The following is a 23,230-nucleotide window of genomic DNA, read 5'->3' as shown; positions in this document are numbered from 1 at the left end:
GTTATTTCCTATGCTTTGATTATCTGTTTCTCTGCCCGATTTCGCTATTATCCGTTATTTCCACAGTGATTATCCCGTGTTATCCGTGATGCTTGCATTATTTCTTCCATATCGCTTTGAATCTCTTTTTCCGAATCTCTTAACTTTATCTTACTTCTTTTTATGCTTTTATTGAGCAAAGTCTTTCTTTCTACGTACCGTCCTACCTTGGTAGGAGCGTTCACAGACATTCTTACTCCTCCTGCATTTCACGATGTGGGATTTCACCGGGTTGTTGTTGTTGTGTTGTATTGTAGTGGCTACCAGCACTTTGGTCTAGTATGGGTTAGTGGCTTTTGAAGAGCTGCATATATGACCAATTCTTCACCAGCACTCAACATGCCCAGTAGCAAAGTAACTATTTATTTTTCCAATTCTCTTTGTTTGGGGAAAACATTAGCTAAAAGTCAGTGTGGTTTAAGGGACTTCTTTTAAAATGTCACTCAATTCAAACGGTAGCTCTTGTATTTTAGAGATTGTTTCTGAAAATGTTTTAGTTACACAGAATAGTTTCAGAACAATATTTTTTCAACAAACAAAATCTATTTCATGTGTTGTCTAAATTATGTTGTTGCGTTCTTGTTACCTTCTGTATTGGCAAAGATACTGTGCTTTTTACATGTGACCTTTTTAGTCGAAGACTCAGCATCATTAACCTAAGAATATGATATTAAGCTTAGAACTAGAAATTCAGATTCCGATTACACAGGCTAGGATCAGATATGTAAAGCGATTGGGACCAAATTTTTTTTTTTTTTTTTTAATGATTATTTAATTAAATCAATCCATTATTGTATAACCTTTATTTCTACTATTTCTCTGAAAACACTAGATCTGTGAACAATTTATGCTTTTAGATAGTCAATTGAATCTCTGGCAAGTGATCAGGGTTTATTTTAATGATTATTTAATTAAATCAATCCATTACTGTATAACCTTTATTTCTACTATTTCTCAGAAAACACTAGATCTGTGAACAATTTATGCTACTAGATAGTCAGTTGAATCTCTGGCAAGTGATCAGGGTGTTGAAGAGCACAAATTGTTGTCTACCGTTTTATCAAGTGTTTTGGTGAAGTTAGATAACATGTTTGTATATGCAGATATGTCCAGTTTGTGCAAAAAGAGTTGGAATGGATTTGGTTGGTCATATTACTCAGCAACATGGAAACATTTTAAAGGTATTCTTTTTGGTTATCTTTCATGAGCTTCAATCTTGAGACCCCTTTTTGGGTTTGCTTCAGTAGCAAATGTGCAGCACATCAGAGTTCTTTTATTAATGCATGGTATTTATCTCTGCATTACAGGTGCAGCGCAAGAGAAGATGTCGGAGAGGTGGTACTTCGGCTCTCTCTATTTTAAGAAGAGAGCTAAGGGAAGGGAGTTTGCAATCCATCCTTGGGGGATCCTCTCGTTTGGTTTCTTCCTCCACTACAGAGCCAGATCCCTTGTTATCTTCATTCATTCACAATACACCTTTGGCTAATGAAATTCCTGATGTTCAACCTTTATCTTCTGCTAAACAAAGTTCAAAAACAGAAAGCACTCTTGAGAACTCATCTGAAAGGTTAGGACACATCACTACTTTTGTTTCTGTTTTTTCTCCGTCTTCCTCTCAAGTGCCTATTCTAATGTGTATTAAGTATTACCCTAGTTCCCTGGAGTTACTTAGTTCATGACTCTTTGATTGCATGTTTGAGTGGCAAACCTGGTTAAACCTTGTTTCATTGATGACGTCTGTTTGGTAACTTGATTAAACTTTTTGTCCTTCATCGAATTGTATAATAATTTATTTATTTTTTAATCTGGACAGCCTCTTACTTTTTTGCTTATTGTCATTTTAAACATGCAAATTTGCTTAGCATTTAGAAAATACATATTTCATCCATATGATGTATGCTAGTTTTATTTGTCAATAGGGTTAAAATACTCCCGCTATTTGACAAAAGGAACTAGTGATAACTGTCAAGGAAGTGCGAGGGCTACTTAGAAGTCACTCCCCCTGTTTGGTTGAGGGGAGATTGTCAGCTGTAAAAGTTGCTCAGCGTCAAGATCCATGGCAACGAGCTTTTGTTTACTAACATTACTTGTGACTTCCCTCTTTGGTCCCATTTCTATTACCTCTGTCCTAGGTTGTTGATTGTGTTGTTATTTTGAACAGAAATGTTGAGCAATCTCCGCTATCTGACAAAGACCAAGAAGAGAAGGCGAGGAAGAGTAAGTTTGTGCAAGGGCTACTGCTATCCACCTTTCTTGAAGAAGACCTCTAAATGTGAAAAGGATAATGTTTAGCTTGGGTAGAGAAAAGAAGAGGATGCTGTCGTTCTGTCTACTAGTTAGGTGAAGAGGGAACTCGTAAAAGTCCTGCTTATGTGTATATTAAATACTCGGTTAGTTTTCCATCTTCAGTGTGGGCAAATATGCTCATATATATTCTAATTACTTGTGTGAAGCGACGAGAAACATATATGAGTATATAGCTAGTTTCACTAAACTTAATCAAGTGTGGAAGCAGCTAGCGAAGGTGAAATAATTTTTCATCAACTCAGTTTATCGGGAGATTCAGTACTTCAACTAGTCTCCATGTTCCTCAAATGGATCTCTTAGTTGTTGAGAAGGTTACCCAAGAGGGGCTTAAGGCGTATCTAGTAAAACTTACAAAGTAAACCAGAAGTCTTATGACTCATAATGATATCTTGTAGTTCTACAGTTAAAATTCATAATAACCCACCGGAATCAACAATTAATCCAAAAATCCTGTTAGTAATTTTTTTTTATGACTTTTCGCTGGACGATGGAAACAAATTTCTTCTGAAATTATTCAAGGGGAAAAAATTACTTACATACCTAAGCTTGATTCTTTGGCGGTTTTTTTCTCTGATTACCTTGTTTGATTAGTCATGTAACACCAGAACACAATCCAAGAAAAACACCATAAAACTAAAAAGCGAAAAGAATGAATGTGATTAAATTTCATATACCCACAAAATGACACACAAATCAATACAATAAGAGACAAAAATCTCATCAAATTTGAAGTGCTTACAGAACTATACACGAACAAAAGGGTAAAAAATAAAAAATACACGAGATATTTACAATTAGAATTGATATTTCCCAAATAGAAGACATGCAAAAAGATTAAGAGAACATCATAAATTGCAAAAGCAAAATAAATCTGATTAGATTTCACATCCCAATATTAGTTGTCGTAACCCTGGTAGACGTAGTGACCTCGATGTGAAGAGAAACTAAAATAGTTTTATTAAATAACAATAACAGTAATAATAATAACAACAATGATAATGATAAAAAGAACTATTTGCTTACCTCTACGCATCATACTCCAAATTCATCAGCTCTCTATGATTGAATCATGAGTTATTCACTTTGTTTAAAATTAAGAAGAGTTCATCTTATTGTCCATTTCTGGGAAGAATTTCTTCAGAAACAGCTCCATATAGATTACTTCACCTGCAAAACACAGCAGTAAGGTACTATGGACATGCAAATACGGTTTGCCTTTGAATGGTGTAATAGGTTTGTCTACGATTTGAGAAATATTTAAACATGTCTCGACTATTTAAGTGAACATTAAAACCTGAAATTCCAATATTATAGCCAAAGATGTTAATACCACAAACCATGTAATCCTGCCATTGTAATTCGCAGAATTCACACTTGTTAAGGCAATACCAACTGCCATTTCTTCTCCACAAGTTCAAATTGTATGAATTTAGAGGAGTTCAAGAGTGAAGATTAGTACTTGGGATTTCCCATGTTCATATTTGATTAATATTTAGTCTGAGTTGTCTTAGTGGTGCAAACTTTTTTTTTTTTTTTCAATTGATTATGGGACATCTAAAACATAACATATTATAGTGCAACATAAAAACGCAATAAAGAAATTGAGGGAAGGCAAACAGACTACATTAAATATTTCTTTAATAGAGATATTTATGGCCCTTTGCTTCTTCAATTTGTTCAGGAAGTACAGAAGCCATAGAATGTTATAGAGGAAGAGTATGAATGTATAATATCAGGTGAATTAAAGGAGGAAAAAAATAGAGAATAGCCCAACAAAAAGGAGAGAAAAAAATAGTGTTTCTTGGCCAAAGAGATGTGCCAACATCACCTCTTCTTGTGAGTGTGGTGCCAAAAAGAATGAATTTGGAAATATTTCATGGCAAGTATAAAATCCCAAGTTTTGAAAAGAACTTCTTTCATCCATGAACTCCATGTCTATTCAAACTAGAGCACGTAAATAGGAATTCATGGACTACATACCTAGTTAAAGTACAATTTACATCACATAAATTGGAATATAAATAGTAGGAGATACTAAACTAATTACCTGTGTTAGACATGTAGGAAATTGAAGAATCTGTAAAATCTTTAACTAGTTATAGAATTATTTGGGATTGATCGTCATTGAAACGAATTAGATCCAACAGCAGAATTGCATAGATCAGAGCATTTGTATAGCTGATCCGTTGAGATAGAGGAGTGGTTGATTGAGTGTGTTGAATTAGAATTGTCATCACATTGGAAAAAGTAGTTAATCTTTATCAAAACAGTAGGTGTTGAGTAGAAAACTCAGCCCGACTTTAAAAAACATAGCTATATACAGTCATATACTAGAGGTATTACAGACCATTCATTTATACACAACATACAGAAAATCAACCTAATTGTTTTAAAATCAATGTTAACTTAAGTGTAAGCTGAATTAGAGCTATCTTGACAAAGCGACTGTCACCGGAACATCATATCCAGGAACTCACTGTTGATTGAGGAAGCTCCAATGTATATAAGGTGCTATAGGAAACAGCAAAGATGCTTAACCTTCATTGTCACTCTTAACCCTACTGCAAACCTTATCACTCATGCATCTAACAGCAACTAATAAAAGTACAAAAGCTTGTATTGTGTAAGCAGAAGGCTACTTTCAAGTTTCATTTTGCTATACCCAGCGACCAGCTTGTACAGCTGGACCAGTATCTCGGGATGTTATGCTTACAAGAAAAAAAAGACAAGCTTCACCTCCGATACGAATTATGTGACACGAAAAAGCTATAGTCAGGGTGATTAACTTGCAAAAGCCGGAGCCAATTGTCAGCAGCTCGTGACAGAGAGTTGACCTTCTGACATTCATTGACTCCATCGGGAAACCAAAAAGATACTTGGAATTTGTAAGAGGCCAGCCCAAAGGTTGGGAGAGGTAGCTTGGCGGACATACCAGCATCGACGATGCCTCTACTAGTAGTTGTGCCATGCTGTTGAGGCCAGTCAGCCCTAGGAACTGCAGAAATGTAAGGAATAGATAGTCAGCAACTTCAAGAACAATCAACTGGCTCGTTTTATCTGCAAATTGAACAGAAATAGAGAAGAAATAGGATGAAAGACATACCACCAGAAGGTGTTGAGAGGGAATGGTATGTCAAAAAGCAAGCATCAAGATTTTGCAATGTTGGTCCTGTTGGAATCCTATATATGGGATACCTTCATAGAGGGAAAAGCCGGAAAAAACGATTCAGTATTAACAAGTGAGTTTACACGAGAAACTTTGTTCAGTGAAGGCTGAAAGGAGAAAATCTTACCAAGCCACAGAAATCCAACTTGCAGCAGTAAGGTCACAGCTCTTATACGTCTTCAGTTCTGGAAATTTAGGTGCAAGGCCTGAAATCTGCAGTGTTATGGGCAAAAGAATGTAAATGCTATGACACAGGAATAAAATGTAAGACAGACAAACTTATGTTTGAAGATAAAATACTTGCCTTATCAGCTAAAGGTTCACGGCCATATGGTTGATTTCGCTCAAAATATTCAAATACAAGGAGACCAGGAGAGTTCCCCATCTCATTCTCATCACCTGAAGATTCTACAAAAGGGTCCTTTTTTAAGGAGAGATGCTTCATTCCATCAATAGTTGATCCAATAATATTCTGTTGATTTCTACTTCCGTGAACTTTATTGGCTACCCTTGAAGCTCCAGCTCCATATTCACTGCTGTCATCACTACTTGTCTCCTTGAGAGAATCACCATCACTCTCTTCACCTGGTCTCCTGGAAAAAATTAAAAGCCCGAGATTGTTATTTGAAAGAAAATGCAGCTTATCCACACTAGTTATCCACAAGTAAAGGCACCAATCAATGAAATGAACTCAGCTTTTAAGAAAACAGAGCAGTCTGTATGGTTCAATGATTAAACAAGATACCTTTTACTTAAACCTACTTTTCACTTCGTAGGTAAGATGAACAGCATAACTAAAACTTTAATAGCCTTGTGACATTTTGCTAGCTCCATTTCAACCAAGGAGTAAAATAAAGACTTCAAAGCAGTAAAGGCCTAGCAAATAATCAACAAAGAATTCAACTTTAAGGACAATAGATGCACATCTTATACCACACCTTGCGCTTGTGCGAGGCAATATCAATAAGAGAAGATATCATAACCCTGTTAAAAATGTTCACTCGAATATTTTTAAGGTCACTCTTCCTGCAATATGTGAGCTCATAGTTTATATATGGAAAAACCTGAAGCGCTTCAATAACTAAATCTATAATGATGAATATGCCTTCCATGATCAACCATAGAAAACCTATATCCTACAAAAGATATAATACGGAAGAAGGTGCACACTTCAACTTCAATCAAGTGGCAGGGGCAGGGCCATGGGGTGCAGATATCCATTTCACATTAATCTTGGTCTTCTCCATAATGAATAATATTCAAGCGTAGAAAATATAAAAGAAAATTAAAATAAGAATTTCACATTAACCAAACCCTAAGCTAACCAGAAGCTAGGCTAAAATCACCATCCTCAACACTGAAGTGAACATTTAAGAGGACAATTGTGATTCAGCCAGATGCAGGAACATCTACATAGTGGAGAGTGCATCTTTGTGTTAAACATTACTCCCTCTGTTTCAAAATGTTTGTCTTACTTTCCGTTTTAGTCCTAAGAAAGAATCCCTCTTTCCTTTTTTGGCAACTCTTTAATTCCAACTTAACACATGGCATATTTAAGACCACAAGATTAAAGGGCATTTTGATACATTCTACATATCTTTATTTAATAACCACAAGATTCAAAAGTCTTCTCGTGCCAAGTCAAAACCAGACAAACATTTTGAAACGGACGGAGTAATAAGAAATCAGACGCATTATTCTGAAAGCTCTTCAACACTTCCTTTCCTATCACCAAAAGGGTACGCACATGAATTCGTTCAAAGACCAATATGCATGAATAATTACTATTTTCATCATCTGCAAATCGGCAGAAAGTGTAAATAACAAGCTTACCTTTGCTTTATGGAGGGCCTCGAAGGGTCTATATAAAGCTGAATCCCAGACAAATAAGGCACATAATACTGGATAACGTAATCACTCTGATTTAAAACCAGTGGAACTCCTGCTCCATATGCACTCCATTCCCCAAAAGACTCCCAAAGGTCACCCAAGATGAAGTATGGATGGGGATCATTGTCAAGATTCCTCTTCCCTCTCATGATTGTCTGTACATATGTAAATGCACTGGATTAACTCAAGTATCAGGAGATCAAAAGATTCGAACTGATTTTTCACAAACTTCTTCTTTGTTGCGTTATGAATAAGCTACTGAACAAATGAGGAGATTAGATCTTAATTAAACAATCAGTAATCACATGTACAAGGAAAAGCCAGTTTAAGCTTAAAGAGTTCATCATCAAGGAGAAAATTACTGAGCCATTATTCACTTGTATGATATAGGGAAGAAACAAGCATAAAATTAGCAGAAATCTGGCTTTTCATAAGCACATTATACAACCTGGTTTTCCATGCAAATGGGAGAAGAGAGTAGCATAGCATTGAAACATCTGATCCATGCAGATGGTTTGCACACGTGATACGATCGAGTATGTCAAAGCAGTCATATGCATGAGCACATGAAACTAAGTGAAATTGCATAATTTCCCTTTAGTTACCAATGGTAGGTCCAGCTTCTGAGAATATTGTCTAGCCGGTAATAGCACAATTCAATGTTACAAATTCTCCCTATATATAGGAGAAGTAGATTACCGTTTACCGCGTTAAATAATACTGTTCTCCTCATTTAAATTCTTTTCACATATAAGGTAGTGCAAAAACTACAATATTTAGTTTAAGCTTAATCCTTGGACATTATCACAATACAAACTCTAGAAACATTCACAAACACCTAAAATGCAGCAACTTTTATGGCATAGTTTCATTTTCCCCCAACATCTATAATTTAATGCCCAGTAGGATAAGACGATAACAACAACAACATACCCAGTGTAATCCCACAAGTGGGTCTGGAGGGATGATAGGATGTACGCTGACCTTACCCGTACCTACCTTTGTGGGTAGAAAGGCTGTTTCCGAAAGACCCTCGGTTCAAAAGAAAAGAAAAGAAACGACAGGAAAATAAAAGAAAGGAATTTGATGATGATACAAAAATATGACAGCAAAATAGCAAGATACAAAGCAAATGCGCAATAGATAGTAATACACATTGAAGAATAAAAAACTACACCATTACTAAAGAATATCACCGATAAGGGTACGTGGCCCCTATCTCTCCCACCTAAGGTACGACACCACTCGGCTAACTACTAAACCTCAACCTCCACACCTTCCTATATAGTAAGTTGGAGCTGTTGGCATGTCCTGTCTAATCACGTCCCCCAGTTCTTTTTCGGCCTACTTCTACCTCTCTCTGTCTCACACCTCCCAGTAGGATAAGACATAGAGATTAATTAATTGGCAAGTGACCATTTGCTTAAACAAAAGAAACGAGTATACCTTGGGAAAAAATTGAGGTGGAACCTTAGGAGTAGTATGTTCCAAGAACCGGTCAAAATTGGTCAAATTCTCAATTGGAATTGAAGATGAAAACGACGTCGTTGAGGAAGCTCCATCATCAGAGTCGGGTCGACTATCCGGTTCAATTCGTGACTTATTAGCTTTCATTTTTTGCTGCTTTCTCATCGGTGGTGGGCTATAAAACCGATCATCTCCAACCCGTCTTCGATTTCCAGCCATTTTTTTCTTCTTCCTCTTTTTTGCAAAAATAGCCTCAAAAGAAAATGGATCCGTAAGATCCTAAAAGTCAAACAAGTGGGTGCAACAGCAGTCTTTACTATACTGGACTACTATGATTGTCGCCCTTGTGTAATTTTTTAAAAATGTTAGGAAAATTGGGTAGAAGTTTAGGGGTTTTAAAGGAAAAGGGGGTTTAAGGGAGATTTAGAGTGGATAGAAGGATTAGGGTTTATTGGAAGATAAGAGAGGGATTGGTGGGTTTGTTAATGGTGGGAGGGGAGAAGAAAGACGCCAAGAGTCGACGCAGAAACAAAAAAAAAAAGTTGAAAAGGAAGGTATACCTTTAGTTCCATGGACCCTGTTCCAGACAATTCAAGATAAAAGATCATAATTTACACTAATTGTCATTATTATTTTATTTTATTATTAATAATAATAAATGTTACTACTAATTTGCATTTATGAGGGATAAATTGATTCTCTATGGAGAAAATTTTCTTGTCTACTTACAAATTGAATTTTAGTAGTTCAGTTGGTTGACTATCTCAACTTTCACATTGTTAATGAGGGTTTGATTTCCCATCTTGTAATTCTCTTCCCAATTCGCCTTCATGTCCCCAATTTTGAAAGAAAATAAATTGAATAGAAGAATTGACCTTTTTCAGATCTTTTAAGTGTAAACATAAAGATTTATATGTGTAAAAATGAAAATCTCTTCCAAAAATACAATAAAACTTAAAATAAGTTTGTAAAGGGTTTACAAAATCAATTCTCCCCGATTAGAATATGCTTGGAGGTAACAATTGTATTTTAAATTTTTTTTTGCTATGACCACTTACAAATTGAATAGAAGAATATGATCTTTTTAGATATGTTATGTGTAAAAATGATGAAGAGGACGTAAACTTAAAATAAATTTGTAAAGGGATTAGGAAGTTTAAATCATTGCTTAGTGCTAGGTTTACATATTTGACACCTATACTCGCATCTAACACAACATTGTATCCCTTGCTTTGTTGAGGCCTCAATCTTCATGTCAAAGTAGAAGTTGGAAAAATTATCTTAGGTCTTTAATCTTTACTATATCATCAATAGGAAGATGGAACTTTAAATATTCCCTGAACAGTCGTCCATTGATACAAATTTCGCTACCTGCTTGGTTCTTGATGGGGTCTCAGACGAAATATCCTGAGGTATTTAGGGTACTACTACATAATTGTGGCATGAAACTTGATACGAAAATCAAATTTTGCCATTCTTTATTAACATGCTTGCAAATGTCCAATGTTATCAACGATGTTCGAGTTAGTATCTCAAAAATTATCTCAAAGGAATTAGCGGAAAAGGAGGAGAAGAAATTGTATGCATGGAATTGTGGGACGAGCAAGTCTCGATGGTGATGGACGTACGACGTCTAAAGTCTAATCCAGCAATTAATATATGAATAACTTGTCTCTTGTCTAGCTACCAAACAACCCCTTAGGTAATTAACAATAGGGTAATTTTTTATACGGACAATAAATTAATCCTTTATACAGACAGTAAATTAATCCTTTTCTCATATTAAGGGAGCAAATTGTTGACCTTTTTCCTTATTAACTTACATTTCTTTTGGTTATTGTAGTCTTCATAGGTCCCTTCTAGGACAGCAATAGGATTGTAATCTTCATACTGATCTCAACACACATATACCATTGACTAAATAACATGGAATAATTGTGTTGTTGTTTTCTCTATTGTTCTCCATCCAAAGAGTATTTTGATTCAAGTCGAGAACATAAAGGAGAAATTAATGTTTATGAAATCTCTTACCGTCTCTCTAACTTCTAATGTAAAGCTTAGGTTAAAAATTAAATAAAAATAAGTTGTATGCCTAGCTTCTCTTAGTGGTCATTGGCAATTCAAAAGGGATTAATGTATGTGAAAATCATCTATTACCACGTAAAATATTCAAATTGTGAATTGTGAAGCTTAAGCTATATTAACAATCGTTTGTATCATGGGCGAACAATATCTAATTGTGACCCAAAGTCCACTATTATTAAACTTGGCAAAGAAAACCCCAGCAGGGTCTTCGAATCATCATTCATTGTTATCTATCGTCTTATTGAGCCATCGATAAAGAACTGCGTGACAATCACCATGAAATATTGTATTTCTGCTCCAGTCAAGCGAGTAGGGGTTGCTTGCTACTACCTAATTTCCGACAGTTTAAACTTGGCACAGGTGAAAAACCAAATTGATAAGAACATGAGATGAGCTCCGTGTATTCCCGCTAAAAGCCACCTCTTCCTCGCAATTACTCGATATTGTGGTGGTGATTCAGCACTTCTAAATCTACAATGCAATGTTTTTAACTTGACATGTGACATATCAGTGAGGCCCTTTATTGATTGTTATGTACTAATGAACTTTCAGGAAATGAAAGCTGATTACTGCGAACGACTAATCCACCTCGTAGTGATATTGCGGATCAAGAAGATGAAGCATTGTTATCTTTGTTCTCAATGTTCACTCCAATGTACTCATGTTGTTTCCATGTTCATAGAGCAAGACAACTATGTTTACTAATTGTGCGTCCTATTTTGTAAGCAATAGGGTCTGGTTGAGGTTTACCATGGCAAAAGGTTGAACAAGCTTCTCCTTTCCTTGAACGTTTGTTGCATGTAGTATTTGGTTGAGGCTTGAGGTCCAGTATTTGTTGTATCTTCTTCTTCCCTTTTTTACTCGAAGCAAAAGCAAAAGAGTGATTTTTTGCAGTTTGAGTTCTGATTTTTGCTGCTCAAGGTTTGTTCCAGTCAATTTTATCTCTTTTCTCCTTTGCGAATTTGATGAAGTTTGCTGATTCGACAAGTTTTAAGTTTTACATGTGAGTTTAAGAGCTTTATGCTCATTGAGATTTTCATCTTTGATTGTAGGCTTTTACCCAGAACTTTGCTTGATGATTTATGAGTTTGTTATTGGTCAAAAATTTCTGTTTAATTGGAAAGGTATTCGATTTAATTTTTTTTTTCTTTTTAATATTTTTATGTTCGGTTCTTTCTTCCGATAGGATTTCTTTTCACCATCGACAAGTCCGTCTCTACGGCTAAGCCTTAGGATCAACCTCAGCCTTCGGAACTCGAGGATAAGGAATCCATACATCTACCCTTCTCTATTTAAATACAGGGATTAGGGCCAACCTTTAGACCATCACAAACTTTGAAACTCGGGGATAATGAGTCCGTCCCTCTACCTTTCTCCACTTAAATGCCAGGTTTAGTGGCCAACCTTTAGACCAATGCAATCTTTAAAACTCGGGGATTAATTGATGAACGCGTCTCTCTCTGCTTCACTTTCTTAAATATCGGGCTTAATGCTACCATCTCTGGCCAACCATAAGCCTCTCTCTTTATTAGACCAGACCAACCGCAACATTGAAACTCGGTAGAATGAGCCCATCCCTTTACCTATCTACACTTAAATGCCAGGTTTAGGGCCCAACCTTTAGACACTCGGCGATAATGAGCTTGTCGCTCTGCTTCTTCACTTAAGTAGCAAGCTTAAGGGCCAACCTTTCCACCAACCGCAACATTGAAACTTGGGGACAATGAGCTCATCCCTCGATCCTTCTCCATTTAAATATCGGGTTTAGTTCGCATGTTGCACGGATCAAATAGAATTCATTTTTGTATCAAATTCAGGTTCATAAGTCCAGTTGGTGTAGGATTTGCTTCTCAACTATAAGGAGAATTTATGGGAATTGAAGACCACAAGTGCTATGGAGGCTGCTTTAAGACCATGATTGCTTCAAGGAATTATTTTGGCTCAATTCATCAAATAGTATTCTCAAAGAGATCACCTAAAAATCAATAACCATAATAGTATTTCTCATCCTCCTTTAGCCATTCAATTTCAGCTTCATGCTATAGAACACTATTGGTATACATCACAATTTTCCCCAACTCGAATCTTGGTCAACCCAGAAACACATGCAATCCCATCTCCAATTGAGACCACTCGACCGATTTCATCCACTTGAAAATTCGTGTAAAAATTGCTAATTCGACTTTCTAGTTTGGAACCTAAATGAGGCGGGAAAAAAGACCAACCGTTAATGCTATTGATAGTTCTTCCATTTTTGAAATTTTGAATTATAATCCACAATAAATTGAGGGTCATTTTTTACGTTTTGCAAATGCCAGCAAAGGCGGACTCATATCGGCCGTTGATTCAAGATTAAAGGGTTTTTAGTCTCAACTAACAGGTGAAGGGAGTATTATTTCTCAATTCCAAGGTTACGGAGGTTAAATAGAATTAACACCAGCAAAAGAGAAGAAACAAAAAGTAAATACACTGACCTCGATTCACAGAGGAAGGGGGAGGATGAGGGAAATTTCAATTTGTGGCCTTCGTTTGGCATCTTCAATATATATTGTGTTTTTTTTTTTTTTTGGTTTAACTATGATTCACAATCACAGTCTAATTCATTTTCTAGCTCCCTAATCAATAATTCCATGATCTTCTTATACATTGGCATATAATGATCGTTTATCATTGTCTTTGACAAACGAAGTTTACTATACAATTCTCTAGGGGTCTCATATATCCCGACATGGTCTTCCGTTGGACCATCATGATCCAGATCACTTGTCTCTGTTGATGGTATAGAAACCATATGCATTATTCTTCCAGGAGGGTAAAAATGAAGGTTATCTGACACATCTGATGGAGATATTGGTGTTTGGTTTTCAGTTGCATCAGCCAGCACTTTCTCTTCTTCAGCAATTTCTTCTGCTGCAGCAGCTGCTTCTTGGGCATGGACATCAGCTTCACGCTCCTGCCTTCGTAGCTCCTTCTCTAATTCATACCACAATTCACCTTCCGTGATATCCTCTATGGCGGTCGTACCAATTGCTTTGTCCACTCCAGCAGCATCTTCCTCTTCATCCGTCTCATCTTGTCCAGATCCACTGCTTGAAGAACAATATTCGATTTTGTTCCCGTCAGGAACACTGCTTACTTCACTCACAAATGTTTCACATGTTCTCGGAGCTATAAGGGCAGCCTCAGAGAAATCATCTGGTTTGGAGTTTGCTGAAGGGGAGACGACACGGCGTCGCACACCCATACAAGTCCATGATGACAACGAGGAGCGTGTCTTGACAACTGCTTGGGCAACATCTTGGGCACGCTTCATCACCACCTGCACACAAAGGCATAAAATCAGCTTTCCTGCCATGACAGTTAAGTAGACAGGAAGTTGAGGATGTGGCAAACATAATTAACCTGAAAGTTTCACTGGCAATATCCTATTAATTTTTTTACCTAAAATCCATCTATGAATAACAACTTATCCAGAACTATGAAATTAGAATTACTACTGATCCAGAAAACTTGGGTTAGAATTACACAATCCATTGATTCACAAACTTAACTTTGTGCTGCATTCAATAAGGGAAATTAGTACTAATAAGTAGAAGGGGCAAAACCAGTGGAAGGCCCCAACCTCCTACCTGAGTACTGCTTGAGACGGGACGCAGAAGTGCACCTGCACCAGCAACCCTTGCTTTTGCTACAGCTATAGATGGCAGACGAGAACCAAGAGCTGTGGCAGATCGATAAATAACCTTCAAAACTCTATTGCGCTCAACTTGGTCGCGTAGATCATTCACCCAGGATGATGCGGTTACCTGAAAATGATTAATTTGAAGTTAGAAACCATAGCAGGTCCAAGATGAGATTTTGAAATACATGAATGCGAGTAATGTGTCATACCTCAGAACGAAGAACATCTATAGAAGCGGTTGAGAAAGTAGGCACCAGATCAGAACCATTAATTATTGTAGTGATGAAGTGCTTTCCTGACTCTGCCAACTCCCACGTCATACAGGCAGCTGCACAACACTAAAACAGTAAGGACATACGAATGTAAACCACATAAAGGCATTGAAATTCATAGGAAAAGATGTAAGAGATGCTAATTTACCTAGGAGAAACTAGAAATGTATCCGATATTAAAAATTGTAGGCACGGCACAAAGAGGAAAAGAACTATACTATTATACAGCCTCAACATATCCAAAAGCATTAGAGTAGCACTATTATAACAAAGGTCATTCCATCAATTTCATAAATTCCAAAATAAAAAACAACAGAATCAACAGATCACCACACGAATAAAGATTAAATAACTTCTGCAAATAGTTTTAGAGTACTAATAGAGCATAAAATGAAGTACAAAGTCTAAGCCTGGTAGAGAATTCTCTCCTCTTCCTTACTTATATGGGACACAGTCAAGGAAAGGAGATTGAAGATTTTCGCTTTTTCCCGGTCAAGGGGGATTGAAATTTTTTACTTTTTCACAAATTCCACTTGTTTTGTGCCTCGAAGAAAAGCATATCAACAAAAAGGAGATAAAAATTAGGTAGTAAGTCTCCAATTTTATTTCTAGAATGACAATTTGTTTTGTGTTTGAGCACATGTCCAGCATTCAATTAGTGGACGACATGAATACACGCCTAAGGGGCAAGGACACGTATTAGTTACAAGAGACGTCCTTGAGAAAGGTTTAGAACACTTCAGTGAGCTAATTTTCATCAACCTCCTTAGTAACTCTGTTGTCAAAGGCTCGCTAAAGCTGCACTTAATAGGCTGTGCGCTTAGCAATAAGCCACTAACGGGGTAAAGATGTGTGCCTTATGACCCATGGGCTCTGTCTTGAAGAGAGTGGCACTAAACAATAGAATATTTCACCTAATTGTCTTTTTTATTCAATTCTTGTGTCTATATAACTGTTTGGATTTATAATTATTATTCTCGAACTACAGATATATTTTCCATCTTTCACTTGATTTGCACCTGCGGTTTATTCGCAATTTGTGCTCAAAGCTCCAATAGACTATAACCTTTTTCTTTTTTGCACTTGACCTTCAACACTGCGACTATATAATGTCATAACTGCTCAGCAAAGCCTTCAAGTCATCTAGATGCTTCCCAGCCTTCTCTCAGGACAACACAATTACGAAGCAACTTTGTAATGTTCACGCTACCATCATCTTTTTGTCATAGAAGTCCAGAATCATCTTCAGCTAGTTTGTCACTTTTCCATTACTTTTTTCAGACTCTATCTTTTCTTTCATTATCATCAGATATTTTTCAGTTACATGTTAAAGGGACCAGCTCACATACAAAACAAGTAGTCTCCTAATGCACAGAAAGTTTTCTACAAAAGTTTCTCTACATATTACACTACCTCTCTTATCTTTTTATCAGGTTTCTTAAAGCTAGATAATTGGTCCAATTCAATAACCCTTTCCTACATATTTCTTATGCTCCCAACAACTTAGATTTATATATTCACACTTTTGGAGCTAAAATAAGATATACACTGCAAGCTATTTTCCTCAAAGTGTTTCCTGGAAAAGAAACTAAAATATCCAATGAAGTTTCAGAGATCCCCAGACAGACAGTCAAAAAACAGTTCTAGCAACAGTTTAGCTAGTACATTTATAGATGCTCTCATCTCAAGTTTTCAATCTCATGCCATTTCAGGGAACACAATTTAACAATGTAGACAGTCCCTAGTCCCTCACTTCCAATTTGCAGTAATATGTAGTTTTGCCATGATCACTTCAAAGTAAGACCTCAGAACTATGGATGAAGAACTTCGGACATTCAAAACCTGGCAAATACTGAATTGACCATAGTAGACTGAGATAATTGAGATATCTTTTCAGAGTTCACCAGTTTTACTAGTCTGTTCCTTTCTCATTCTAAATTAGTACCTTTCTTGAGATATACCTACAGGTGTTGTCTATATTTTACAAAATTAAACTTAAAAGCTAGTGACATGAAATTAAAAACAATTCAAGATAGAAACATCGGCATTTCTAGAAAACAAAATACGGTAAGCTGTTCAAGTTTCTTAATTCAGCATTCAACTAATTGAGCATGAATTTCGATTTTTTGGTTTTAGCTTCACAATTTCTAGATAATATAGATCTGCTGAAGGTAGCATCATAGACTGAAATATTGGTCTTATAGATACATCATAAACTCAATTTTGTGAAGAGATGTTGAAATAGATGAAAAAATATCTTTATGAAATATTGATCTTACAGATACATCATAAAACTCAATTTTGTGAAGAGATGTAGAAACAGATGAAAAAGTATCTTTATGATAAATATTAGGACTCAATTGGAAAGAGTCACTAAAGTAGAAAACTTTCAGAAACCCCACTTTAATGTAGCACTAAATGGTCCTAAATCGACAAGGGAAAATGCGATGGCTTCTAATTTCACTTAAAGATTCACTAAACAATTTGGAAAGAAGGCATGGATGAGAATGTCCTATTTTCCTCCTTGTCACCTACAATTCTCATTTACCAGGTACTGATATACAACATAGCAACCATAATAGGAGGGAAAGTAAACCTTCTGACTTTAAACAGAGATCTGCAACTGCAGCTGAAAGACACACCTGGTGCAAAAGTGACACAGGTGCTTGAGGAAAGTTCTTTTTGCTCTCGAAGGATATAGGTCAGAAGTGCAGCCGTACCGCCACCAAGTGAATGCCCAACAATCTGAAGTTCAAAACCATCATTACAACTTTGATATTAAGCACAAGAAAAACAAACTGGAATTATGTGTTCATCTGCAGCAAATCACTTAAATAACCTGACTTTTGAAAGTATGTTAAGATTACATATCCACTGAAGACTCGCCATTATATTAATATTTACAGGAATGTCGTGAAAGTTTACACGGCACCACCAAAGTTAATGATTACTTTTTCTTTTAAAGTAAAGTAATGATTAATTACAGGCCATCTGCATGATAATCTCAGTGACTCAACCTTAGCCCCAAGAATATGAAATGCAACAAGAACGAAAGAAACACATGACTATGAAATTAATGTACGTCAAAAGAATAGAAGAAATCTAGAAGGTGACTTTCTGACTTGCTCTTTAGAGGACAACAGAAACTGGTACCGCAAAATTTAAGATCAACCCTTAGAACAACAGGAAGGAGATGCAAGCCACAGTATAGATCAATAACGTAACATGGTATCAGAAATATCCAAATGAAAGCAAATCCCATGACACATCAATGACAATCATCACATTAACAGTAATTAGAAAGGTTGATCAACAAGCATTACTTGTTGAATCTTCCAATTTTATCATGTCTGTGACAGCTTTCAGTCTAAACAAGTTAGTGAACAGAAAAAAACATCAAAACACCTTCAATCTCCATATGCGACAAAGAAGAAAAAAGGATAAGAATCAACAAGAAGCAACGATGTGAATTCTAAATTTTACCTTTATCTCATACTCAGGATTTTCCTCCAGAGCTTTTACCAAGAAAGGCATACTAAGCTTGGCAATCCACCGAGCAGCAGCAACCATCCCACAATGTGCGTATCCCAAAACAAGATTGCTAATCCCACCATCATCTAAAACTGAATGGTGAAAAGGTACAACAGCGCCTGTTGCTGCAGTCAGGGTATCTTTGATGCTATGAGTGCCCCGAATTAGAAGGAGGAAACAATTTAAATTTTTGTCTCTTATAATTGTAAAGGCAGGCTTAAGCAGCTGCAAACAAAAATTTTGAACATCTTAGTTCACGACAATCAGAACACTATTATGAATTTGTGAAATAAATCCAAATAGCAGGTAGTGGTAAGACAATTACATACTCCTGCTTTAGGTTTCTGAAGGAGGACATCTTCTTGAGAGTAGCCAGCAGACTCCAAGAATACAGGAAATGGCTTCTTTGAGAAAAGCATACAAAGGGTCACCAATCTTAAGTAATGATACAACTGAGCTATAATCTCATCACCCTTTAGTTGCACACAGCTTTCCCCAGCATATACACTTGCAACTGCTGCATTTCCCTTCAAGATCATAAATACATATGAAATACAGGTATAATTAAAGCATGACAAAACACAGATATAGAACATGCTGGAGCTACTGTATCCATGAACTTGTATTGAGATAACGCATTTATAAACAACAATTTCTCACTCGACATGTGAATAGCATCAAGAGTCTTGGGACTGAATTTCAAGGCACAAGAGGTGCAGCATCTAGAATTTCTTCGATGAAAAGGATGATGCACGAATATCAGTAGAAGGCAAAACCATATAACTCCATAGAAAAATAATACTCCCTCCGTCCCAATTTATGTGGCACCAACAACAACAAAAAACCCCGTGTAATCCCACAAGTGGGGTCTGGGGAGGGTAGTGTGTATGCAAACCTTACCCCTACCTTTGTGGAGTAGAGAGGTTGTTTCCGGTAGACCCTTGGCTCAAGCAAAGAAAAGGATCTTGGTCTATTTTAAAAAAAAAAAATATAGCAAAAGATTGCAACAGGAAATCATTCAGATAATACATAACTATATCAGAAATTAGTTCATTCACATCAGGCTACATCACATCAACTTCCATCCACCAAGCTGTAAACACATTTCGTGATACAAAAGATTCCAACTTTACAAACTCAACACCTAACATCAATCAATCAACTATCCCTTACTCCCAATCAAGTTGAGACGGACTAGCTGAATCATCTATATCCACTCGGCACTATCCGCGCATATCTCATTGGAAACACTGGTAAATAAAATAATTTTTCCATTCTAATAATGGTAAATAACTGCACAAAAAGATTCCAACTTTAGGAGCTCAACAATTAATAATCAATCAACTACATTTTCAATCCTAACCAGTCCAGAATCAGCTACATAAATCTCTACAACAATTTCATTCCAAATATTGGTAAATAATTCAACAATCATTCCATCCACAAAAGTATCAAATACTCCCTCCGTCCAAAAAAGAGATCTCTTTCTATATTTAGTAAGTTAAACAATTCAAACATCCTACATAACAAGTTTATAACGACAAGATTGAAAGAAACATTTTAGCACGTTATAACACATGTTGGACCAGGGGATTCAAAAGTATCTCTTTATTTCTTAAACTCGATGGCAAGTAATACATTACCTGTCTACGAATAAGGTAATTGATCCCGAAAGCCAAGTCACCAATAGGCCATTTCCCGAGTGTTTCGGAATAAGTAAACCTTAAAGTTTCACACAGGGTTGAAATAGTTTCGAGCCACGTGGCAGGAGCTTGAGCTGGCCTTCGTGATAATCTCCGTTTAACAGATCTACTACTCGTGTAATCTCCGCTTTCTTCATCATCTCCTTCCTTCCCCGCCGTTAATCGCCGACTCAATACATAGTACAACAACACCACCACACCCGCCGCCGTCGCCACCGTCGTCGCCGCCATCAAAATAACCCTAAATTAATCCTTCTTTACTCTACACCTAATCGACGATGTGAATTTTCCGTGAGAACAAACAGACATGTGTATAAGGCTATGATGTAACTACCTCACTGTACACCTAATTCGCACTACTGGATAAATGAATTTGAGGAATTTTGTATAAATTAAAATCGGATTGGGAAAATTTGGGGTGTTTGGTGAGATTGAATAGAGGAAGAGGTGAATGAATTATTGTTTACATGTATATTATTATATATATATATATACAGTTAATAGGTAGATTTATGATTTGGCAGAGTGTTGATGAATGTGCGTAGATAGAGACATAGACATTACAGACACGCTTTCGCCAAAAAGGAGGTTGACGGAGACGGTAATATATGCTAAAACGGAGTTTGGCTTTGCGGTTAAGTCAAATGACATTCTTGCCCTTTCCCTAAGTCCACTGTGATTTTACTAATACGTGTGCACAATAAAATAGTGTAGTCCCTCCGTTCCGACCACTTTCCTTTTTAGGCCATCCAAAAAGAGTTCGTCCGCGATTCAAATATCATATATGTCAAGTTTATAATCATAAAATTCAAATGATATTTTAAGATATTATATTATATATTTTTAATTTAGGATGGCATGATCCGAACTATCTTTTTATTTCTTAAATTTCATATCGAGTCAGACTAATACACTTAAATTGGGACGAAGTGAGTAGATTCTCCCTTTGTTTCGATTTATTTGTCTAATTTTGAATTGACATGGAATATAAAAAATAAATAAAACTTTTAAATCTTGTGGTTGTTAATCAAAGATATGTAGAATGTACTAAAATACTTTTTCATCGTAAGATCTTAAACATGTCATATGAAAAATTAAAATTAAAGCATTAGTAAAAAAAAAAAAAAAAAAAAATTAACGGAAAAAAAGGAAAGTAAGACAAATAAATTGAAACAAAGTGAGTAATGCATTATAAAATCGAAAAAAGATAAAAAAAAATACCTAAATTATTAGAAATAAAATAACGGCTTAATGCATATGCAGCCCCCTAAACTTGCTTCTTTTATTTATTTTGACACCTCAACTAAGAGTTGTTCCTACTGAACCCCTGAACTCGCCCCAAGTATGTCTATCAAACCCCCTGAATCGGATTTTTATTAGAAGCAGAAATTAAATTAGGCAAATGAAGGTGGAGTAATTTTTTGACATGTGGTAAGATATTCTTTAGGTCATGGATGTGTCAGTTTCTGCTCTTTCACTGCGAGCTTAATTAAGAGCTACTCTTTTTTCCCCTCTAAATAACTGCTAATCTTAGCTAAAAGATAGCATAATTAAATTAGAATATATATTAGCATGTTCTTACAGTAAAGATGGAATATTATGTAAGTCAGATTGTGTTTGATGGACACGTTTGAGGACGAGTTTAAGGGTTCAATATGAACAACACTTAGTTGAAGTGCCAAAATAGAAAAAATGAATAAGTTTAGGGGCCGCATATGCATTAAGCCTAAAATAATTATACCCTTTAGTTTGATTATGGTCCTCCAAAAGCCTCAACACTTATCCATGACTCACTTTTACCGCTCAAAATTAGTAGACTCCATGTCAGATTAAAACCCACAAATAACAATTTCTCTTTGCTGAGTTGGAAAAAAAAACGCACCGTAGTTTCGTCTACCTTTGTCAAAATCTCCATCGCACCATTTCTTCAAATTTTGCAGCTTGAGAAAAATTCCTCACGCGCCAAAAAAATCTCATCCACCATAACTCCAGTCTACTATTTTTTCAAGTTGTTTTTGGTTAACATGGAGTCCGTTAGTATAGAAGAAAATTATGAGTAATGGATTAACGATGAGGACTATTTTCAAAATCAAACAGAGGGTATAATTATTTTATTTTCAATAGTTGAGAGATAATTTTAATCCTTTGTCTTTAGTAGAATAATATGATACTATGTGTTAAATCAAATTATTTATTATTTGTGTATTACCAGCCAATGTTTATATTACAGGTGAATTATATATAAAACCTCAAATTCTTTCAATGTTAGGCCAATTAAAATGTTTGTTTTTCTCAGTTTTTAGTCCTTAAATTATTTTTATAATACTTAATTAGAATAGTATGGCAATTAATATAACCTATTCAAATTTGTTTGAAACTGAAAAGTTGCCATTGTTATTGAAACCAAAGTATGAAATAAGAATAGAGAAAAACATGATACAAAAATTAGTTATCAAGAAATAAATTGTGTCTTAGATTGTTTTTTTGCATGTAAACCGTATTTTGCAAATAAAAATAACTTGAAGAGAATTAGGTACACATCAAAAGTTAAAATGATAAACATATAAATGGGAACGTTATAAGGTACCAGCTCTGTTTTTTTTTTTTTTTTTAAGAAAAGCTTTCAAAGAAAATGTTATTGAGCCTGTTTGGATTGGCTTATAAGTTGCTTATAAGCTGTTTTCAGCTTTTTTGAGTGTTTGGGTAAATTAAAAAGTTATTTTGTCTTAAAATAAGCTCAAAAAATAATTAGCCCATTTGACTTAACTTATCAAAAGCGTTTATATGTTCTAAAATAGCTTATAAGCCAAAAAAATAAGTTAGGACTACCCCAACTTATTTTTTTAAGGCTATGCAAACAAATTTTAAAAGATGTTCATCCAAACATTCATTGTCTACTCAATTTAATGATATTCTAGATAGGCCAAATACAGAGATAGCCCCCTTAACTTGTGAAAATTTCATTTTGACACCTCAAACTAGGAGCTTGACTTATTGGACACCTCACTTGTATTCAAAATATGCCAATTGAACACACCTTGGTGACATGGCATGTTCGGTGTAATCTAACCAAGATTGAGCGCGTAAA

General features: G+C 35.7%; 3 protein-coding genes across 3 annotated transcripts; 1 reads left to right on the top strand and 2 right to left on the bottom strand.

The window, feature by feature from the left end:
• The first annotated feature begins 1,028 nt into the window (after positions 1–1,028).
• On the top strand, positions 1,029–2,613 carry LOC132034426 (protein DEHYDRATION-INDUCED 19 homolog 4-like). The gene is made up of 3 exons (XM_059424776.1): positions 1,029–1,220; positions 1,347–1,606; positions 2,201–2,613. The coding sequence occupies exons 1-3, from the start codon at positions 1,137–1,139 to the stop codon at positions 2,307–2,309; spliced, it is 453 nt and encodes a 150-aa protein (XP_059280759.1). The 5' UTR covers positions 1,029–1,136; the 3' UTR covers positions 2,310–2,613.
• Positions 2,614–4,622: 2,009 nt separating this feature from the next.
• LOC132034425 (uncharacterized) lies at positions 4,623–9,432 on the bottom strand. The gene is made up of 6 exons (XM_059424775.1): positions 8,849–9,432; positions 7,346–7,557; positions 5,817–6,105; positions 5,640–5,725; positions 5,450–5,541; positions 4,623–5,341 (listed from the first exon to the last, which is right to left on the bottom strand). The coding sequence occupies exons 1-6, from the start codon at positions 9,086–9,088 to the stop codon at positions 5,079–5,081; spliced, it is 1,182 nt and encodes a 393-aa protein (XP_059280758.1). The 5' UTR covers positions 9,089–9,432; the 3' UTR covers positions 4,623–5,078.
• A 4,070-nt stretch (positions 9,433–13,502) lies between these two features.
• LOC132034424 (uncharacterized) lies at positions 13,503–20,777 on the bottom strand. The gene is made up of 7 exons (XM_059424774.1): positions 20,083–20,777; positions 18,769–18,966; positions 18,392–18,664; positions 17,551–17,653; positions 14,846–14,964; positions 14,584–14,760; positions 13,503–14,273 (listed from the first exon to the last, which is right to left on the bottom strand). Exons 1-7 carry the CDS (start codon positions 20,371–20,373, stop codon positions 13,530–13,532), a joined length of 1,905 nt encoding a protein of 634 aa, XP_059280757.1. The 5' UTR covers positions 20,374–20,777; the 3' UTR covers positions 13,503–13,529.
• Between the last annotated feature and the right edge of the window lie 2,453 nt (positions 20,778–23,230).

Source organism: Lycium ferocissimum, chromosome 10 (genome assembly GCF_029784015.1).
Source record: "Lycium ferocissimum isolate CSIRO_LF1 chromosome 10, AGI_CSIRO_Lferr_CH_V1, whole genome shotgun sequence".
NCBI lineage: Eukaryota > Viridiplantae > Streptophyta > Magnoliopsida > Solanales > Solanaceae > Lycium > Lycium ferocissimum.
Note: the sequence above shows the minus strand (reverse complement) of the source record. Positions and strands in the feature narration are given on the sequence as shown.

Coding starts and splice junctions, on each gene's coding strand:
- LOC132034426 (XM_059424776.1), top strand. CDS start 1,137: ATGCAGATATGTCCAGTTTGTGCAAAAAGAGTTGGAATGGATTTGGTT. Junction 1,221..1,346: donor AACATGGAAACATTTTAAAG/GTATTCTTTTTG, acceptor TCTGCATTACAG/GTGCAGCGCAAGAGAAGATG. Junction 1,607..2,200: donor CTTGAGAACTCATCTGAAAG/GTTAGGACACAT, acceptor TATTTTGAACAG/AAATGTTGAGCAATCTCCGC.
- LOC132034425 (XM_059424775.1), bottom strand. CDS start 9,088: ATGGCTGGAAATCGAAGACGGGTTGGAGATGATCGGTTTTATAGCCCA. Junction 5,542..5,639: donor AGTTGGATTTCTGTGGCTTG/GTAAGATTTTCT, acceptor CCCTCTATGAAG/GTATCCCATATATAGGATTC. Junction 5,342..5,449: donor CCTCTCAACACCTTCTGGTG/GTATGTCTTTCA, acceptor ACATTTCTGCAG/TTCCTAGGGCTGACTGGCCT.
- LOC132034424 (XM_059424774.1), bottom strand. CDS start 20,373: ATGGCGGCGACGACGGTGGCGACGGCGGCGGGTGTGGTGGTGTTGTTG. Junction 17,654..18,391: donor ATCCTGAGTATGAGATAAAG/GTAAAATTTAGA, acceptor TTTGAACTTCAG/ATTGTTGGGCATTCACTTGG. Junction 14,274..14,583: donor CCGTCTCAAGCAGTACTCAG/GTAGGAGGTTGG, acceptor CTTTGTGTGCAG/GTGGTGATGAAGCGTGCCCA.